This window comes from Limulus polyphemus, unplaced genomic scaffold (assembly GCF_000517525.1).
Source record: "Limulus polyphemus unplaced genomic scaffold, Limulus_polyphemus-2.1.2 Scaffold4714, whole genome shotgun sequence".
Taxonomy (NCBI): Eukaryota; Metazoa; Arthropoda; class Merostomata; order Xiphosura; family Limulidae; genus Limulus; species Limulus polyphemus.
In genome coordinates, this window is record NW_013670324.1 from 45,637 (window position 1) to 67,719 (window position 22,083).

The 22,083-nt window shown below is 31.0% G+C and overlaps 1 protein-coding gene across 1 annotated transcript in view; it reads right to left on the reverse strand.

Annotated features, from left to right (window-relative positions):
- Nucleotides 1-22,083, reverse strand: part of LOC106471585 (3-ketoacyl-CoA thiolase, mitochondrial-like) — a 49,183-nt gene that overhangs the window by 14,637 nt on the left and 12,463 nt on the right. Inside the window, exons 5-7 of the mRNA XM_013932193.2 lie at nucleotides 15,965-16,081; nucleotides 6,996-7,143; nucleotides 5,544-5,719 (exon numbers count right to left, since the gene is read on the reverse strand). Coding sequence (XP_013787647.1) covers nucleotides 5,544-5,719; nucleotides 6,996-7,143; nucleotides 15,965-16,081 — 441 coding nt within the window. The remainder of the gene's footprint in view (nucleotides 1-5,543; nucleotides 5,720-6,995; nucleotides 7,144-15,964; nucleotides 16,082-22,083) is intronic.

Below are 22,083 nucleotides of genomic sequence, written 5' to 3' on the forward strand. Positions count from 1 at the left end.
AAACATTCTAAAGTACATGTAATTTCTATGAAAAAAAATCTTATATTCAGTATATAGATTTTTTGGGGGAAATTTTTTAAGTTCTATTTTGAAATGCAGCTTTTTTTAAAAAGCAATAATAAATACTTCTTTTCATCTTAGTTGTTGTTTTTTTTTTGTTTTTTTTAATGCTCACGGGCACATACTACACGCAATTACAAGTTGTTTTATTTGGTCAGGATTTCGGCATCACATCTTCATCAGGAGCATATAACTTTAGTAGCAAACTCTATCACTCAAACAATATAAAAGGAGCTTTCAGTACTTTTTCAGATCAATGACTGTAATTTCAGTAATAACGTTCATTATAGAAATTGTACGCTCCAGATGAAGGTATAAAGGCAAAACACTAAGCAAATAAAACAACATGTACAATTCTATGGAATATTAGATATTTTTATTTATTTTAAAATTTTGTTAATAGCTCCCTAAAACTTTGTAAATATATCAGATAAAACTTTTGTTTTATTGAAAATGCTAATTTAACTGTCCATTTTTATTCTAATAACACTATATGAATTTTACATATGAGCACTGAAACATATGAAAAAAAAAGTAAAAAATATGAAATAAATAAAACAAGATTTTTTTTTATATTATTGACCAAAAAGTTATAAAAATGTATTTCTAACAGATACTTACCTCTCTTCACACAGTAACTATTTCTCACATGCCTGGTATTGAGATTTTGCACATGCCACTATCTTGAAGTACTTCCCACATAAATCACATGTTTTGGTATGAATTGCACTTGTACATGATGTACTCATCACCTGACAATAACTCTCCACCAATACATGGACAACACATCCTCCATGTGCAGTAAATCCCCATAACCACTTGAAATTAACTTCATTCTTAGACAAAGCAAAAATAATGGGCACCGGTAGTGGGTAGAAAGATGTGCAGAGAGGTAAGTATCTATCAGGAAGACATTTTATGGTAAAGAAAATGTTAACTTCCAAAATGATTCACTTAACTCTCTGCACACCGTAGCTAGGATTCCACAATGATGTGGTGGAGATGCTGGTGCAAAAGAGAAAACCTAAATAAACTTCGCCAAAGAAGGTTTCAGAATGGCAAACTCATGCAGCATGACACTCAGTAACAGAAGCTTACAAAAGGGACAACACTCGTGAAAGATGAATCCTTCAAAAGCAGGGTATACTCTTTGCCCTAATGGAAGTGTGAAAAGAGGAAGGCAAAAATGAGCCAATGTGTTGCAAGAATGGGCAGAAAAAATGTATGACCAACCAAGCATTTACACAAAACAATTTGGATGAACATGAGGAGTAGTGTGTCTAGGACAATAACCAGACAATATGGTTTGTTATGTGCTCTGTTGTACAATTTACTCACCATACAAACAGGAACAAGGATTAAGGTCCCTACTGCCTCCTTAGGTGAACACTTTGTCCCATCCAGCTAAGTCAAAACCACTGGAAAATTGGTATACAATATAATAAGTGATGACCCGCATTTCACTGATGTGAACACACTCATGCCCACCCTACTTCCTACCACATTGAGCTATCCACTCAGACTCTCTGAAGAAATCATAGAATCAATGAGGATCTCTCCAAATCAACCGCTCCTGTGGCTAGGAGCCAGGAATGGTAAGGGTGTTAGACTGGGGAGACTGAAGAAGTGCTCGGATCCAACTGGAACTAACCACTGCACAGATCTTTGACTGGAGAAAGTGCTGGGTTATTGCACAACCTATCTTAAAAAAAGGCAGCATCCATGAGCAAGGGAAGTGGACAGGTACTCCCCTGGTGCTGGCGTTTTCCACAATAGTCCATGGAAAATATGGTCTGTGGTTTTCTATATATTACTGAACCATTATTCATTAAAATATAACAAAATATAAATAATAAACATAATTTTTGGACAATTAAAAATAATGAACCTGTTTTAAAAACCCTAGAAAATTTAGATAAAACACAATCAGCAGATACAATTCAAACATGATTTCTCTACATTATTTACAACTATACCACTTAATGATTTGGTATTGATGATCAATTTATTGAGCCACCTATAAAAGCAGAAACCTGAACTTTTACCACTAATAATATTAAAAATATATTTAGTTTTATTTATATAATAATTATATTCATTTTGATAAACATATTTTAAACAAACAGTAGGTATACTGACATGAGCTAATTATTAAAGTTGTGTCACTAACTTGTACCTTTATTATAAGGAAAATGAATTTATTGCTTTACAAATCCAAATTTATTTTTTTTCACTTCAGTAATTATATTGATAACATTTACCCTGCAGTTTTACAAATCAAAAATATTTCCATATCAGACACTAAAGCACATGATCTAAATATGGATATTAAGATAATTAATAATCATAGTAATATTAATATTTGTAACAAAAGAAATGACTTCACATTTCAAATATATGGACTTCCATCACCAAATAGCAATGTTCCAATACACGCTATACAGGGTATTATACATTCATAACTTCTTAAATATAAAAAATTTGCAGTAATATACAATTCTTAATATCTAATATGAATATATTAGATCAAAAACCTAAATTAAATATCTTAACTTATTTTATAGTAAATATAAAGTGTTTACATAAATTTCAAAATAATACTGTAAATGAAATGCTAAGAAATTAAGTTTAACCATATTTCATCCAAGGTTTAGATATGCTGTGTTCACACTATCTTTCCTTCTGATGGATCTGTTGAAATGATTATGTAGCTTATTTAACTCTATCAACACATGCTCTGTCAATTTGACTGACCATGTGACCTCTTTGTACTTGATTAAAGTCTTTATAAATTTAATACTTCTAACTTTCAATATAGTGTGTATATCTGGCACTCTTTCAGTTCATATTATGTCTTTCACATACAAAATACTTTATATATTTTAGTGAAGTATGTTTAATAAAATAAAATAAAAATTTGTCAATTAACATATTGAGTATTTATTTTGAATAGTCCGTGTGCAAAGTAATTTTCATGTTAAAATTAAAAATACTTTTCCTCATCTCAAAAACCTCAAATTTCTTTTCTGTAATCCCTAAAACCTCCTAAATGCATTTTAAACGTTATTTTTCAGTAAAACTTCATAGTTTATCTGTTATTTTCTCCACCCTATCTTAAAACGGGATCAGTCAATTCGACCGACCTCGTAACCACCAAAAAAAATCAAAATAAACCTAAATTATCCTTTTTCCTTTCTAGAATGACTTCGCATTGCAACATGAAACTACGTTCGTTTATCCTAAGCAGCTCTAAGTTAATAACAGTATGCATCTATTTATAATTAAATTTTATTGTTTTATTGTCCCCTCCGTTATAAGTTGTAAATCACTCAGGGAACATGCAGCTCGTGTAACACCATCAAATTACATTACCCACGAGCTGCTCATGTGCATGAACCATTTCAATTATCTTATTATTATTACTTATTTTAAGTAATCTAGTCTTAAGTAACTTAAAGAAAAAATATGAAAAACAAGAAATAAAGTACTTACCAAATCTTCTTTTTTCTTGCTCTTGGGTTTTCAAAGAGAGTTAACCATAATTTTTTTATACTCTAGATAGTAATGCACTTAATAATTTTTATTTAATTAAATACTGCACCAAAGAATATAGACTAATAACATGCAAAAAGTAGACAATTCACTTACCTCTCAAAATTTTCCTGGCTTTCTAACTATGTGACAAGAGCCATTACATATTCATCCAAGCTAGTTGTTAACTTTCCCACGAGAACATTGCTCATACTCTGAATGAAATTGACATTGAACAGTTCAGAACATAACGTTATACATCATTTGGTTATAGGTAATATATAATGAAACATAAGAGAGAACTATCAGCGAATTGTGAGAGAGAGGATGTGACAGGTAGGTGTGGCAGGAGGGGTCTGAGTTTCTATTCGATAGCTCTGTAACCAAACAAAATTGAAGGCTATAAAAATTATGGTTTGTTTGAGCAATAACAATTTTACAGAAAATATTTTACATTTAATTTCATACTTTTTCGAGTGGCGGTAGATAAATTAGGGATGATGACATGCTAACAGAAAATGTGTCACGTGGGTCAAACTAGTGGAAATTCAAGATTTTTTTAATATTGCCTTGTAGAATTAAGAACTTAAAACTTATATACTATTAAAATATGGATTATTAGCTAAAATTTTATGCTATTCTAATTAGTATAAAATAAACAAAAGTATTTTAATAAAATTTTGAATGTAAGACACTAAAACCTTGTGTCATGTGCAGTAAAGGGTACCTGGGGCGATAGGGTTAAATAATTATATATAGATATCATTTTTACATTTCTTTTCAGTGTCTTTCTTTGCCCATTCTAGCAGGTACTTATGTAGACCAATAAAGCTTAATGTAAATATTGCATAGCAATTAGTAACCTTGTCAGTAAACAAAATTTGATGCAGTCAAGCACTAAATGATCTAACTGTAAATCTATTAATTTTTAGACTGGTCTTGTTCCAAAATATATTTCTCTTCTCATACTGCAATTCCACATTTCTAATAGAGTATAAAATTATAAATCAAGTTTTTTACAAGCTTTAACATAAATCATAACATAAAAGTTGTTCACAAATACCTTTTCTTCTAGCAACATATCACCCAGTAAATACACAATACCACATAATCTAAAATAAAATTAAGATCCACTTTCACCTGTCATCTTCAGTCTGACTTTTGTTTGTCAAAAGATAGACTGAGAGAACACATGAAAATGTTTAAATATGTTTTCATATAAACTTGTTCTTTCATAATAGTGGATCTTTACCATTTTCTCTTGTTCTCTACATGAGACTTTCTGAACTAGAAGACAAAGTGACTTATATAATTGTAAAGAACAGGAAAAGAGCTTTCAGTACGTTTTTAGATCATTAGCCTACGACTTCTCAAAGCAGAAATATAGGCAATTTACATAATGCCGTCACAACCAATGTTACGAAAGAATGATTGCAGCATTGAGGAAAACAAAGTCAATTGCAAATTTCACAGATATTTCATTTATTACAACCATAGTTTCACCAGTAGAGGCATCATCATTATGTAAATATGAAGTTTCAACAAGAACTTTCAAGTGTAAATTAAATAAGGATTGGTTAAAATCAACAAATATACATTTATATTCAAGATACAAGGTTCAAATTAGCACCATTTGATTCAAACCATTTCACATTTCCTCCTAGGGGCTAAGAGTGCTGTATTATGCTCATAACTTTCAGAAAATGAATATGCATTAAGGTTTGTTTTTTATATCCAGGTTACAACAAAATCAAACTAAAATCAATTTTTTTTTTAATTATTGTACAAAATTAAACAAGTAATACAATTTTACTGAATAAATCAGCTATGAATTATCTTTAAAAAATGTGTGGTAGAATGAAAAAAGTATATTTTCTATAATTAATTCAACTGTATCGCCCTTGGGCAATGTACACCAGTCACCATAGGGTTAAATGTCATATTCTACTTACCGATGCATTACCTGCAGTGACTATTCCTCCTTCTTTAAATACTGGAGAAAGTTTAGTTAGATCTTCCATTGTAGTTTTTGGTTTGGCATGTTCATCAAAATCAAAAATATTTTCTTTTCCTTTCAATTTTATAGTCAAAGGCACAATCTGGTCTTTGAAATATCCATTTTCGTGGGCTGTGAAGGTTAAACAGAAACTATATTGTGTTAGCCGAATACAGATACACATCCACAATAGGACTGGTTATATAAAATGGAAAAAAACATAATATGGAGAAATGTATGCATGAAATACTTTAAGGATTTAACAAAAGTCTACAAAAATATTTCTGAAACATTAGTCTGAAAGTCTACTTTCCGACAAAACCTTAGTCTTTCTAGGATCATAATATTCTTTTAAATATAAATCAGTGGATACAGTAAATTATTCTACAAAGTCCAACATAAATTACTAAAAAGACTTATGACATCATAAATAACTGAACTTGTCACATTTTCATTATCTTTCAATGAGATAAAAGTGTGCAAGTGGAGCTGGTTAAATTTAAGAAAAAAAAACCTTTCAATATCAGTTTCTTAAACAACACCTAGCAAATTGAAAAATCTTGTCATATTACTTCATGAACAAGATTGTGCTGGAAAAACAAGTTTTTATTTAACTCAAAAATTTGAGTTAAATAAAACTCGTACTCACATGCCACTAACTTAAGAGACTATAATAAATAAAAATAATGGAACAATTTTTAATTATGTTTTTAAATGATTACTTCACAGCATAAGTATCAAATTCATAAGTGACAAGTCTAACATTCCAATAAGGTTCATTCTTATTCTTCTTAGTTTGTAAATAAGCTATACACTATAAACTTTAGAAACATTTACCAAATCAAACTAGGTATTTCTTGCTAGAGGAAAGAACCTCATAAGTTTCATCAACATGGCATGAAATTTGGCAAACTTGTAAAAATTATTAAAGAAAATGGAAAATCATCACATTATAGGAATTTTAATAAAAAAGTTTAGAAAAAAAATGACCTTTACACTCCAGATATATATATATATATATATATTTTAATTCTGTTTATTTTGTTTCAGGGTTAATATACGCAACTGTTTGATATTAGAATAGTTGGTTAAAATAAAATAAAAATTATATATATCTGGAGTGTAAAGGTCGTTTTTTTCTAAATTGTTTAACAAAATGTGTAAATCCCTCCAATATGCACTATAAATTTTGAAAGACAACAAAAAATTTCCATTATAGGAATACATGGTTACAACTTATTACAACAAAACAGATGTCCATCCCTAATTAAACAAGATACTATAAAAAGAACACCACTAATAACAAATTAAAAGTAACAGAATATTTTATTCTGCACAAACATCTACACTCATAAACAAGACTATAACAACAATCAAAATATAATTTGCTTCAAGAATAGTGAATTACCTTTCTTCCAACGCATCTGTGACTGATAAGCGAATTTATCAGCATCTTCTCGAGATATGTTGTACTTATCAGCAAGATTTTCAGCAGTGATTCCCATAGGCATCTTGATGTAGTGGTCAGTAAGAGCACCCCACAACATACATTCAAGCTAATAGTAAATAAAAAGGTCAAATATGCTGTACTCCTTTGCACACATGAAACTTCTAAACTGCAAGCTGCAAAAGGAAGAGGTAAATAGCACAGGTTTATGCACATAAATACAGTAAACACACCAGATTCATAAGGAAGTTTTAAGATAGAATATAGTCTAAAACACTCTACAAAAAACAAACCAGCTTTGGAATTGAGATAGAACATGGTCTAAAACACTACAATAAGTACACCAGCTGCAGAATAAAGAGATAAGACAGAACATGGTCTACAACACTCCACAATAAATATACCAGATAAAGAAGAAAGAGATAAGATAGAATGTACATCTACTCCACTCAACAGTAAACACACAAGGTGCAGAAAAAACAAGTAAGATAGAGCATACATCTAAAACACCCCATAGTAAACACAAAAACTGCAGAAGAAAGAGGCGAGATAGAACATAAGTATACAACACTCCATAATCAGTACACAAGCTGCAGAAGTAAGAGATAAGATAGAACATACATCTAAAACACCACACAGTAAACACACATACTGCAGATCAAAATGGCACGATGATATATTGGTTATTGATATGTGCACCCATTGACCATGTAAAATGTATGCAAACTACAGATAAAATACGTAAAACAGAATGTGGTCTCTTGTTGGGTATATCTATGTACTCTTTGTGGTAAAGAAAGAAAGAACATGGTTTACTAATACATAGGTAAAAGTGTACATAGTAAAAAAGCTAGCTTCAGAGGATCAGATATACTTTAACTGATTTTTATGCATAAAACAGTTTTGTATTAAACATATTAACATCAAACAAAATAGGTCAATCAAATAACTATGAAAGTTACTTGAAATGTATTTCCAATAGATACTCACCTCTCACACAGTTTAACTATCTTCCCTGCATATCTGCCTTATAAATTTGCATGCCACCTAATCACGAGACTTCTGATGAATTGAGCTATTGCATAATGACGTCAAGTCCTCCACCTACAAGAAGGTGACACACTTCCATATGCAATAACTCCCCCTATGCATCAGCATTCAAGAAATACATAATTTGATGAGGCAAGGAATACAAAGGTGCACCAAAAGTGGAAAGGATGGGTGGGAATGTGTATGAGGAGGTGAGTATCTATCAGAAATACATTTTCAGGCACGGAAATGTTAACTTCCAAGATGATACCTCACCACATTAAAGCAGTGGAGGGGCATATGCAAAGTTACGCCTAAACGAGTTCCCCTCAGAAAGTCCCCTAAGGAAGCCCATAGAGTGCAACACCAATAGCAGGGGCACACTCATGGGAAACCGCATCTCATCTTGTCCAGGAAATATCCTTCTCCCCGGAATAAAGGGAATAAGAGGCAAATGAGCTCCATGTGTCAGAGAAACATCAGAGAAGACAGGTATGCAAAAAGTAAGGGGTGCAGGAAAGAGGAAAATAATCAAACCCAATGAGTCCAACAGCCTATAGGAGAACAAAATATGGAGGGCTGAAGCAGAAAAAGTGAAACAGACTAAACACAGAAGAGAACAAATGCCTAAAGAAGCCATCAAAAAGAGTGAAGAAGTACCTCAGATAAAGAGCAGAATTACAAAAGGGAATACCAAAATGTCAATATTGGGAACTAGAATCACAAGAGATGGTAAAGGGCAGAATCCCCAAGTTGACCAGATATATACCAAAGACAGGAAATTGAGAAAAGGAAAGAAAGTAAGACTACAAATCAGGATAAAATGTGGCGTGCATGTGATACATTTGGCCACGAGAAGAGTTATTAGAGAAAGAAAACAACATAATGCTTAATAACAAACAGGGAAAAAAGACAAAATAAACCCCAAGAATCATGGATAATGAAGAGAGAAAACAAAAAATAACAATAAAGAACACGGGTAAAGGATAAGGAAAGGAACAACCATGAGAATGAAATCCAGAAGAGATTGAAAGGTTAAAGTCACCTACAAATGGTAAAGTACTACTCAAAGCAAATCAGGTGAAGGACGTGGTCCAAGAGAACATTCCAGACTGTTGAGAATGAAATTCAGCTGACAGGACTGGAGTAAAAGACACATTAAACATGGTGTAATCCCCAACAAGTTGAACAATAGCTGTAATGATTCTGACAGTTAATGAGCCTCCAAAAGCCACAGATGAAATAAGACCTAAGTGTGAACAATGTTATACACATAGGACCAAATAAAAATCACCATCCTTTGAGAATTCACGATAAAAATTAAAGCTTTTGAAACAAGAGCTAAGGAAAATGAAAATCAAAGTTTCATTAACAATGCAAATCTCATGAAACCAAACACAGACTCTAAAATTTAAACACATCTGATCAATACAGTGCTGAGTAGAATAATGAACTTTTCAAGTCCAAAGGCATAGGGGGAGTTACTGCACATGAAAGTGTGTTGCCCTCCTACTGTTGGAGGACTTTTGCTACAAAATTACATCATTATGCAGTAGCACAATACACACAAAAACTTACAAGATTAGTTGGGGTTCATTAAAGACTAGTGGTTTGCAAATCTCTAAGGCAGACACACAGGGGAGATAGCTAAATTGTGTACAAAGGTGTGGTATTGTCTTGAAACTATATATCTTAGCATAAAATGCTTGTTTACAACACTCAGTACACGTGTGCACATGCACATATTTATCCATTTCTTTAACTTGGATTTTTTCTTGATCTCCTGGAAACTTGGTTTTTAATCAGTTTATATAATTTTTCTTTGTTTTATCTCATGAAATTACAATAGGCTAAATTGGTGAAAGGTTATTAAGCAACAGTAAAGAGAATAAATTTCTTTAGTCTGTGTGATATATATCTAAAACTTTGAAATTTAAAAGCCAAGTTGCAAAGAAACAAACAAACTAGCTATAAAATATTAGGTGATTGTCAAGCAGTGTTTGAAGATATCTGTGGTATGTATCACTATATATAATTTTTGGTATATGGCTGAGTAACGTTCCTTTGTGAATGATAACAGTCACATATACTATTTCTTGTCTTGTAATAACTGTCTTGTTTTATATATGGTTAGCTAGATGGAATTTGTGTACCAACGAATGGTAGCTGTACCTGTCTAATAACTGTAGGTATTCGTTTGATAAAACTCCTAACACAGAATTCTTGGCATGTTGATGATTAGTATTGTATGGGTAAATTTCCAAATTTGAAAGTCACTGCCAGCAGTCATTAGGAAGTTAGGAGGACTTGTCTTCTTCCTCCCCCCCCCCAAATTTATTTTTTACCTAATTTAGACTCAAGTTAAATGTGTAACTGTTAATTTAAGAGTTTAAACATTACACATTTTGTTGCACTTTTATGATAAATAAAAAAAATAATGAATCCTCTAATTTCATATGTTTTTCTTAATTCACCAATGTGAGGCCCCCAAATCCATGAGTCCTCATGGTTAAGGCCAGCAATAACAGAGGTGTGTACAATATTGGAAAATGCATATTGAAACCTCTCTATTAGGGATGACACAACTATTTAAGTACTAACAAAATATACATTTTTCAACTAAACCTTCAATGTTAAGCAGTGGTCTTTCTTTCAGGCTTGCTTTGGTTGGCCAACAGTTTTTATTAATTAGAAAGCAGCCAGTAGGTTTTGTGTTTTCCTCAGTAATGTTTGATATTTCTGAAAATTATCTCTGAAATTAATCATTTGTTCTGTCAACATGATAAGGATGTTGTGAGAGGAGGAAATCCGCTATACACTTTAAATAATTGGAAAAACTGAAATAAAGATTCTAAATGCATCAATTTGACAAAAATACAGAGATATTAATATTTCGAAAAAAGAAGATTCAAGACTATGTAATCTCCTAATCTTCAACACCATGTCAGATTACTCACGCATGCTCCTAGGAGTCATCAACTGAAACTGTATAAATCAAAGAGATCAAATATAAAATAGATAAACTAAAAAAACAGTTGAGTTAAAGAAGGAACCACAGATAGTAAACACAAAAAACAAAGGACAATATAGTAAATTTATCAAAAACCACCCTAACACCAACACAAAAAGAATTCTAAACAAAGGCCTAAATTATGCAATAACATAAAAATGTCCCTACCTTACAGATCAAAGCTGGAATAAAAGATTTAATAAGAAAATTAGTCCAGAAAATAACCAAAGAAAAACTAAGAACTAAGTCAGCAAATAAGAACACCTCATCTATCAAAATTAAAGATACAAATAAAAATCAACAAAATAAGAACACAGACAATGAAACTACAAAGACATTCCAAGGCAAGAATAACATAATGTGGTTTCCTAAAATACCAAATGGCAATCAAAACCTAAATGATTTTGTCTATGAAATACTGTGTAGAATCGAAGGTTATCTACTTAAAAACGATAAATTAAACAAAACATCACGAAATGCTAAATATCATCCCCTAAAGAATTACAGAATAATTCAAAAATTATCATAGGAAGGCTGACAAAGGGGCTGGAACCATAATTACTGAAACAGAAGATTACAATAACTTATTTAAAAAACTAAATGATTCAACTAAATTCATTGAACTATCCAAAAACCTTAATGAATATTATGGAATGTAATTGAATAGCCTACTATTAAAGTTAAAAAAGAACAATGACATTACAGAAGACATGTACTACAGCTTAAAAGTCACCAATGCACATAATCCTTATTTGTTTGGTGCTCCAAAGATTCAATAAAACTCAATTGACATCTGTCCCATCCTTTCAACTTATGGCAGCTACAATCATGTGCTTGCACAATTCCTAGATTTTCTGATTGAACCATTAAATGACAACAATAAATACATGATTAAATGTGTTATAGAATTCCATAGCATTCTCAACAACCTTAACAATTATCACAAAATGTACAATTTTGATGTAGTCTCCATGTATACAATGCTCCGAAAGATGGAATAATATAAAAAAAATTCTGACAAAACAAATTGCATTACTACCTGAGCTAGGAAATTTTGAAAAACTTTTTCCACTTTGCACAAAAAATGTTTCACCTGTCAAGACAAAACTTGTGAAAAAATAGATGGCCTAAGCAGCGGCAGCACTCTGTCACCTGGATTGTATAAATTGTTTATCAACAAAATAGAAAGTCAAGCCATTAACACAACTCTACATACTGGTTTAGATACATCAATGATGTATTTTATGGATTTAAAAACAGTATCCATCAACAGTCATTTTTACAACACGTAAACAACATTCACTCTAACATCAAATTCACTCATGAAGAAGAAAAGGAAAACCAAGTTTTAAATTGCATGAACATAACAATAGAAAGAAACTATAACAGTTTTAACACAAATCCACAAATCTGGTAATGATAACAACTATATATAGTTGGACTCAGCCCACTCAACTCAACAAAACATTGGCACATTATCATGCATTTACAACACAGCATTTGACACAAGCAGCAGCAGTAATCTGCAACATGAATTAGAATCAATATCTGATACATTTAAAGTAGAATTTCGATTAATGGGCACCTCAAAACAATGAGCACTGTGCCATTAAGGGCAGACCTTTTCAGTCTCTTTCTTTTTTCTACTATTTGCAACCAAAATAAATATTGCAATAATGGGCACCTCGATATTCCAGATTAAGGGCAGTATCTTTAGTTTCGTTCTCTATACAGGCACTTGATAAACTGGGCTTGGAGACGGCTGGAATGGGTAATGAAGAAAAACTTTAATATATGTTTAACATAACAGCAAATGTACAACGTTTCGACAAGGTTTTGTCATCATCAGTTAACCCTTTTGCTGCGGGCAGGTTAAAATGTGCATGTCATGACCTTTAAGAGTTATTTTCATTAATAAGATTTGGGAAAAACAAACTGCAGATGACATTGCAGGAAAACCTTCTCAAAGTGATGACATCACTTTGGATGATGATGAACCAACCCCTATGCCTGAGCTAAAACCACCATCAACCAACATCAAGTCATTCATGCAAGCACAACAATGGGCTTTTGACCTAAAGCAATTTGCACTTGAGTGAGGTTTGTCAGACATTTTAGACACTGTCATCACTCTCAAGGGACAATTGCAACACCACCAGTGTAAATGTGACAAACAATCATTGATTAAAGACTTTTTTTACCAAATAAACACATAACCAATGACGCACAGAATAAGAGTATAAATTTGCTATAGTCATATTTGTGCTGATGACCTAATGTGTGTGATGTACAAATGCATGGTAACTTTTTACATATACTCTACATGTATTTTCATAACTATGGAATAAAAATAAATTTAAAAAACATATTTCTTTGTTCTATGTATTTAATGTTTTACAGTATACACAGAAACACTGCTCACATACATGCAACAAAAATGGCTTTAACTACATATCAAACAAAATGGAAGGCCTTAAAATTCAGAAATTTAGTACAGTCAATATGGAATCCAGCTTGGAATGGCTCATTTTTTATATTAAAGGCACCTTGCTATAGAGAACATTTGAACACAGTCAGAAAGGTGCCATTAATGTCAAGGTTCTATTGTAATAACAAATGTCATTTCCCCAAACGTATTGTTACTAGAACTTTAGCCAGATATAAAAACAAACTCAATAATGGAAAAAAAAAAGAGGGGAAAAACAACATAAACTCCATGAAGAAAACAAAATGGACAAACTCAGACACACTAATAGGTGTCTTACTATATCATGGCTATGTAACCAAAAACATCATTAACACTTAGAAACAAGTATTAATCTAAACAACAGTTACTTTTATTCAAAAATGAGTATTAAAATCAAAGGTCATCTAAGGAAGATTTATTCAGACAACTTCAAAGATGGAAACATTTACAAGTATCATTGCAATCAGTGCAATAGCACCTATATAGACAAAATGAGGCACAACATAAGCATTAGGATAAAAAAACATGCCAATCCCCTACATTCACAAACACAGAAAAACAAATCAACATCCAATTACAATTAACAACTTTAAAATATTATGCAATGAGAATAACATTAATAGAAGAAAGAAAAATAAAATAAATATTAATTATTTGTGAACTAAAACCCAACTTAAATCAAAACACAAATGTCACCATATATGTTTTCTAAATTGGAACAAAATGCTGACACGGTATTTCTCACAATAGACAACAGTTACTTCATGATGGCTACACAAGACGTCAAAATGTTGGAGTAAAATTAAACAAAAAAAAAAATAAGCAATCTCCTCAAAAGCTGTATCTCTGGACTTTTATCATAACAATGTATAAAAAAATTCACAATTTCTCATCCAAAACTTATAATTTCTCTCTCTACCCTTTTTAAATCATTTTTTCACCTACTACATTTTTATACTGTAGAGATCTACAGGTCAAGAAGCATTACTGTTTTTAACTGCATGTTTTTTTTCTGAAAAAATTATTACACCTTTTAAAAATACGTATTTGAACATAAATAATACATAATTAACTAATATATAAAAGTAAAACCTAAACACAGTTTAACTATCAAGCTAATATGTATAAGGTGAGAAAAAAAAGGCTAGCAAGGACAAACCTCCAACAATGCTGAAGAGTGATTTGACATTCTTGTTGCTTCTTTACGATTAATGTGTGCTTGTTTTAAAATAACCATTTCAAATTAGCTCTTTCTATTGGTTATAAACATGTACTTCAAATGAGTATAGGGTGGCTTAGAATTTGCATTCCTAGTATAAAAGGTGGACATAGCTACTGTAGGGAATGACAATATTTATTTCTTTGTTACCCACTGACCTGAGGAATTTGAAATAAGTGATGGGTAAATAGCCTTGTATGCATAGTTTTGTGTCTAGACATACATGTATGCTGCAGGTGGAATATTATTCAAGCAATATAAACTTTTAGTTTATATTTTTTGTGTGCTTATGACAACAAAACTGAAATTTTAAGTATTTTTTAAAGGTTTCTTTTGAAACAAAGGAATTTAAACTTAGATAATATAAAACCTTGAATTATAACATACATGATAATGTTAATTTTATTAAGATACATTGATAGTAAAGTGGTTTAATTAAATTTTGAATGTAACTCAGTAAAATCTCATGAAATGGGCAGAAAAAGGTTTAAAGAGTGTGCAGTAGTTAAAAAGTTAATGGATATTTGTATGTGATTCTAAAATTATTCATCCTGAATATTTTCTCTAGGGGCTCAATGTTAGTGTTGTAGCCAATATAAAATGTTTTCATATTATCATTGATTTGTCTTCATGGAAAAAGGTTTTCTTGCTCTAAGGTGACAATCTGTAATGAAACATTATGGAAAATGAAGTTCTTTGAAAATAGAAAAGATATTTTTTCATTTTGAGCTCAGGAGTTTCTGGGTGACATATTCTATAGGCTCCAAGTAAAAATGAAGAAATAATTGATGATTTCATCTGTTTATGGTGGCAGGAAAAGAAGTGAACATAAAGAATTTGGTGGTTTATGATATACAGAGAGGACAGGTTTTAAGATTTCTTTTGTTATAAAAATGTTCAAGAAATGAACTTTGTCATCTTTTTCCCATTCAACTTTAAATTTGATAGTAGGGTGAACGTGATTAATGCTATTGAAAACACTTTCAAATCCCTTCTTTGGTTTGGCCATAAGAAAATATATCATCAACATATGAGAACCAAGAAATTTCTGAAAAGTTTATGTTTATGGAAGGAAGTAATTCAATCAAGACTTCTGACAGTTTGTTCAGTTGACTGTTATTTTTTTATTCTCCAACTGCTAAATATAATACTGTGTTATTTTATGAACCAAGGACACATTTCATATTTTACTACAGCTAAATTACCTTAGGTTCACTCATAAACCGAACACCAAACCGGATATTTCGGGCTACAAATGGAGCTTGACTCATGTTTTCAGCACCAACTGCAAGGACAATTTCAGATTCTCTGAGACAGATTTCCTGCATGAAAAAAGTAATAATGATGACAGAACTACTTTTACTTGAATGTACAAAATTAGACATGAATGCTTAAGTTAATTCTGCACCTCAATATACAAAAATCAAGCGGCTAAAAAACATCAGTTCTCTGATATCTTTCGGTTCAATGTGAATCAAGACAGTTTATTTGGGTTCAAACAACAAAAAAGTGACCAAAAATGATACTTTGCCTTGCACTTGCTAATCTTTATTTCAAAATAGCTGTGTGCAAGATTTTGATTGATGTATAAGATTCACTGACATACATGTAGAAATACCAAAGCTGCAATCAATGTACCAGGATTGTGTCATAAATGTAGTAGCTGAGATAATGTTCTACAAAATAGTCAATAAGCAGGCATATCATGCATTTTCTGTTTGAATAGGAATGACTACTCAAATAAATAGTGTTAGTCACTATGGGTAAGTCTGATGTCACATATTCAACTAAATAATGCAAGATTTAGTAAGTTGGTTACATTTGAAACAGTTCTTGAGGAGGTGTAACTTGCTTAATGAATCCTTATTTCCAGTAAAGTTGACTGTCTGTCACCCAGAAATGTAGACTACATGTACACTGTTGCTTTGTGTTGCAAGAATAAAGATTGCTTCATTACACATTAAAATTAGTGTCTAGTCTATTTATTTCATTGTACAAACTCAGTTACTTCAGGGAAACTAAAACTTACTTTACCACATATCTTGCCAAATCTTCTGCTATATATCACATCTAAAACAATCATATTAACATAGCTTCTAATCACTCTAATAAATACCAAAGTAAATTACAAATCTCAGGTTGTTATATATTTAAATATAGGACATAAACACACGATACCTGGTATAATCTGATAATTTCTTTTTCCAGGAGCCTTATGCTATTTTGTTGCCCTGGGCAAGTTTTGAATTTGCCACCCTCCTTTACTACAAATCAAATACATTATTTATAATTAAAGTCTTAGGAAATGTTAAAGTATTAGATAATACCCATGTCAGTTCAAACTGTACACTGTTTGCTTGAAGTCCAGTTTTTGTACAATTTCATGCTTGACAGAAATTACTGCCAATCAAACCAGTCTTATGTCATGGTTGAACTTATATGGGTTAAAATCTATTTGAATTTGAAAAAACCTTTTTTCTCCACTATTAACAGCAATGACCAAAGTTAGCAGAATTCTCAGTTAAAATAAAGGTGTTAAGAAATAATGATGTTAATCTATTTTTGCACATATATTTCAATATTTTTTTCTGAAAAAGGGCCTGCAATTCCTCACACAGTTCTAGCTGTTGCAATTACATCAATTGCCTCACCATCTGATACGCCAATTTGGACGTCCATTCAGTATTTCAATAAGTAAGCAATGCAGTCCAGGAAAGTAAGCAACTATCTGTGTTCATGTAATTACTAAAACCTCTCTTCCATGGATTCAATAGCTGTGTCAACAGTTTTGCTGAAGAAACTGTCCTTCAGAAAAAGTGATTTATTTTTTTGTGAGCAAATCTGCTATTATTACAAAAATTTCCATTCACTTTAATTTCCTTTGTGAGCTTCCTTGCATTCACCAATGCCTTTACAAAGCCTACATAATGATGACAGAAATATTTTGTTTTTTATAGCTGCAGAATAGCTAGATATGTGAAGATCCTGTTTCTGCAATCAACCAACACCTAACGGCATTAGGGATTGTACATCAGGTCCGTCACTCTCTATGCATTCACTAAGTGTGCACAGTCATTCTTTTTATTGCATTATGTGTGCCACACATGGAATTTTACGAGATATATATTTTCTCAATTCTTGAAACATTTAAAATATCATAAAATGCCTCAAAATATTGCAAATGCTTCACTATGGCCTATTTCCGAAGTAAGTCCTGAATTGCCTTCTGTGGACACTGTCAAAAAAACAGGATCCTTTGATGGAGGGAAGCAATGGGATGATGAGACAATGGAGAAGGTGAATGACCAAACCCTCTGAAAGAACCTGTAGGACCTATGGATCTGTTGTAAATAATGTCCACATGTCTAAAAGGGGAAAAGTTGCTCTTACTCGCACTGATTCTTGGGCTGAGTCACCAACTCTGTAATCCTCTGAGTCAAGAAAAAACATGTCATGCACAATTTGTGCAGAGAAGTAGTGAGATATAAAAAAAAAAATAAAGAGAACTACAATATATTTTATGATTAGCTAAAAAACACACAGACGGAAGTATAAGAAACAATAATAAGTGGAAAGGATACAAAGTTTACTAGCAGTGTTAGTGTTTAAAACAAATTACAAGCCTGTGTGATACTCCAGAATATGCAAGTATTAGTATGATGTGTTGTTTTTTGAATGTCAGTTTAGTTAAATGTATCACCCATTGTCTCTGTTCATTTTTGGATTTTTTTTCGTTAATAAGTAAAGTTTCCATATATTTTCTCTCTTTAAAATCTTTGGGTTTTTGTAAGATAGAAACTTTTTATCAAAATGCATAAATCCCTACACTACAAATTTTATTTTTCATTATATAAATTCTATAAAAAATATTTTAATATCACATGTTAGATGTCTTGTGAAGTTTTACACCTGGTTATTCCATGCTTGCTATATTAGATGGTACATTTTGTTGTTGTTGTTTTTTCCACTTTCAAAGAATTCATTTACATTTCTGAAATGAATTTTCCATTTCAAAAAGCATTATTGTGTAAACCTTTGATTCTGCTTGTAATAAATATCTATTTATTTTCCAATTTTTTATATTTATTAACTAAGGTTTTGTTTCCAAAACTGAAAGCATCTATCATTTTGCAGGTGCTGATGATCACCTATCAGTAATCTTACATCAACAATTATTGTTATTCCTAGTATTGGTAATAAAGTGAAATATTATAAAATTAAATCAAAGTAATCACAGACGTGTCATCCTTATGTCATCCTCTGGACAACTGATGCTGGATTTGAATTTATGTGATCTAAATCATATGATAAAAAAATTCAAAAGGCAATGAACCAACTCATAATATGCTTCTTATATATTTCAAATATGTATTTCAGTAACAAAACTGTTAATAAAAATACTATGCTTGAGGATACTCATGGAATAAACTTGTTCCTTGAAAACATGAGTGGGTCCTAATATGGACATTAAGTAAATCATAGCAAGGGGCAAAACTGCAAGAACTGAAATTAAACACCATTGATGATAATTGACAAAACTTGTTAAGTTGGAATGGAAAAACTTTAATATGAAACCCTCCTCCAGCTATTTTAAGTTGGACCCAAATCACTTTCGCATCCACAACATTTCTTTCCGAAACCAAAATGCACACTTCCATGTTGTAAAGGTCAGGTGTCACAAATAACCACAGTATAACTAGGTTAACTACCACAGAAAACCATAACATCAAACCAAAATGCACACTTCCATGTTGTAAAGGTTAGGTGTCACAAATAACCATAGTATAAAACCAAAATGAACATTTCAATGTTGCCAGGGTTAACTACCACAGAAAACCATAACATCAAACCAAAATGAACACTTCCACATTGTCAAAGTTAGCTACCACAGATAATCATATCATCAACAAACATTATTTCACTAATTTGCACATATAACTCTTCCTGATTATTCTCAAGTAATACCTCCAAAACAAAGGTCTACAATTCAAAAGGAGTTCATTTACCATGATAATGATTTTTTGTTTGTATCAACTATTTTTTCAGTACCATGAATTAGCAAACTTTTGTAATTTTTTTATATCAGCTTTTAAATTTTACGTTACACTAATCAATTAAAGTTCAAAAAGTATACTTATACTTCACAAGAAAGAATTGAGTTTGTTCAGCATAGAATTTTCTCCTATAATGAAAACTTTAAGAAAAAGATTTTCCAGTAAATAATACATAAATTTAAAATACTCACTAAACAATTTTTGGTTAGAGTTGTAATTTATTTCAGTTTGTTCTTGTATAGGTGTTAATGAATTAAATTCAACTATATGCTACTGTGTGCTGCCTTCTGTGTTCTACACTGTGAAAGTTGGATGTTTATATGCCTCATCACAAAATCGCCAACTTTGCAGGAACTCGTATAGAATCTATATAAAGACAGCTTTTATATATCTTGGACATCGTTATCTAAATAATTTGTTTTATATTTTATCTTACTGACTTAGTATTGCCTATATTTATGCCATTTACTGGAGAATTCTTTCCTTCAAATTTTCCTCAACTTTTCATTTATATTATTATTTTTCACTATCTAATACAGTTTCTTTTGATTTTGAAAAAATAATACAAAGGGTTAAATTCATACTTTTATTTTTTGGTGGATAATGGACACTTTTTTGGAAATCAGTCTGAAAATGAATTGCACAGTGAAATGGCTAATAAATACTCATAATTCTGACGTGCAATGCAACTTTTCTGTAGTTTATGTACGACAATGGAAAAAGTGTAACAGTAACATATAATTTAAATTACAAGAAAAGAAACATTGAATTGTTAAATCTTCTCAGCTATAAACTATAGTATAATGATAATTATATACATTAACACATATTACTATTTACAGGAATACCCTACAAACCCACATATATATATATATATATATCCTCTTAATACAGGTAGGTCTAAGTGCGTATCATGACTTTTTTAGAGTGTTACATTCAAAATTTAATCAAACTACTTTATTATCATTGTATACAAATAAACTTGGCATCAAAATGTAGTTAATAAATCAAATTTTGAATATTATGTAAGTTTAAAGTTCTTAATTTTATGAAGATATATCTTAAAAAACCCTCAGTCTCCCCTAGTATGAGAATTGTGACATTTCCTCTTCCCTCTTCTCTAATTTATTTACCACTCCTCTGAGGAGTACAAAATTTAACATAAATTACTCATTATGATACAGGTATTACTCAGACAAAGCATAATTTTTCATAGCCTTCAATCTTATTTGTTTATGGAGCCATGAACCATAAAATCAGACTCTTGCCATGCCCACCTGTCACATTTTCTCTTTCACAAATTGCCAATAGTTCTCTTTGATGTTTTAAACTATGTTATTTATAACCAATATAAAACCACAGTTTAATCTATAAAAGGATATGCTATATACATTGTTTCTGTACAGATAATTCCTGGTTCAGTTTCAAATTTCTTCTTACAGGAATCACAGTGGCTAGTTTAGCTGAATTTTTAAAGGCTCTTATCACATATTTAGAAACCCAGATAAATTATGATAGTTATAGAGCATTGTTTGCTTTTTGTATGTTATTATTCTGTCTTCTTAAATGCATTATTTAATTAATTAAAAAATTTAGTGTAGTTGTAGTACCATTAGTATAAAAAGTAGGTTTAAGTTTCATTAACAGTCGACAGCAGAAAAAAAGAAGTCCCAGATAAGTACTATGTTTCTTGTTTTTCATGAGTATTCTTTATTTATTATTGTTATAAAAGTAACTGAAATGTAATAATTAGAAACTTATTAGGTTAAATACAGTTAGATTAGGTAAGACAAAGAAAAAATAATAATAATAAAAATTCTTCAAGAGGTATAATCACAAGGATTTTGTGCATTACATAATTTGATACAGTATCATGTATCATGAGCTACATGTTTGCCAAGTGATTTACAGCTTGTATGGCAGGATTATTAGTTAGACATAGTTCAAAGAGCAATAAAACAATAAAAGTTCAGTAGAAACAGATGTGAAGTGTTAGAAGCTTTACAGTTTGCAGTCATTGTAGAAAGGAAAAAAAAGGGTAATTTAGACTTAATTTGTATCTTTTTATGGTAGTTAGCTATGAGGTCAGTCAAATTGACTAAATGTGTATAAAGTTAGGGTAGAGAAAATGGAAGATAAAGTTTTACTGAAAAAAACGTTTGATATTTATTTAGGAGGTTGTAGAGATTATGTAAATGAAATATGACAATTTTTAGATGAAGGAAAGTATTTTTAATTTTAACATGAAAATCACTCTGCATTCGAAGCAG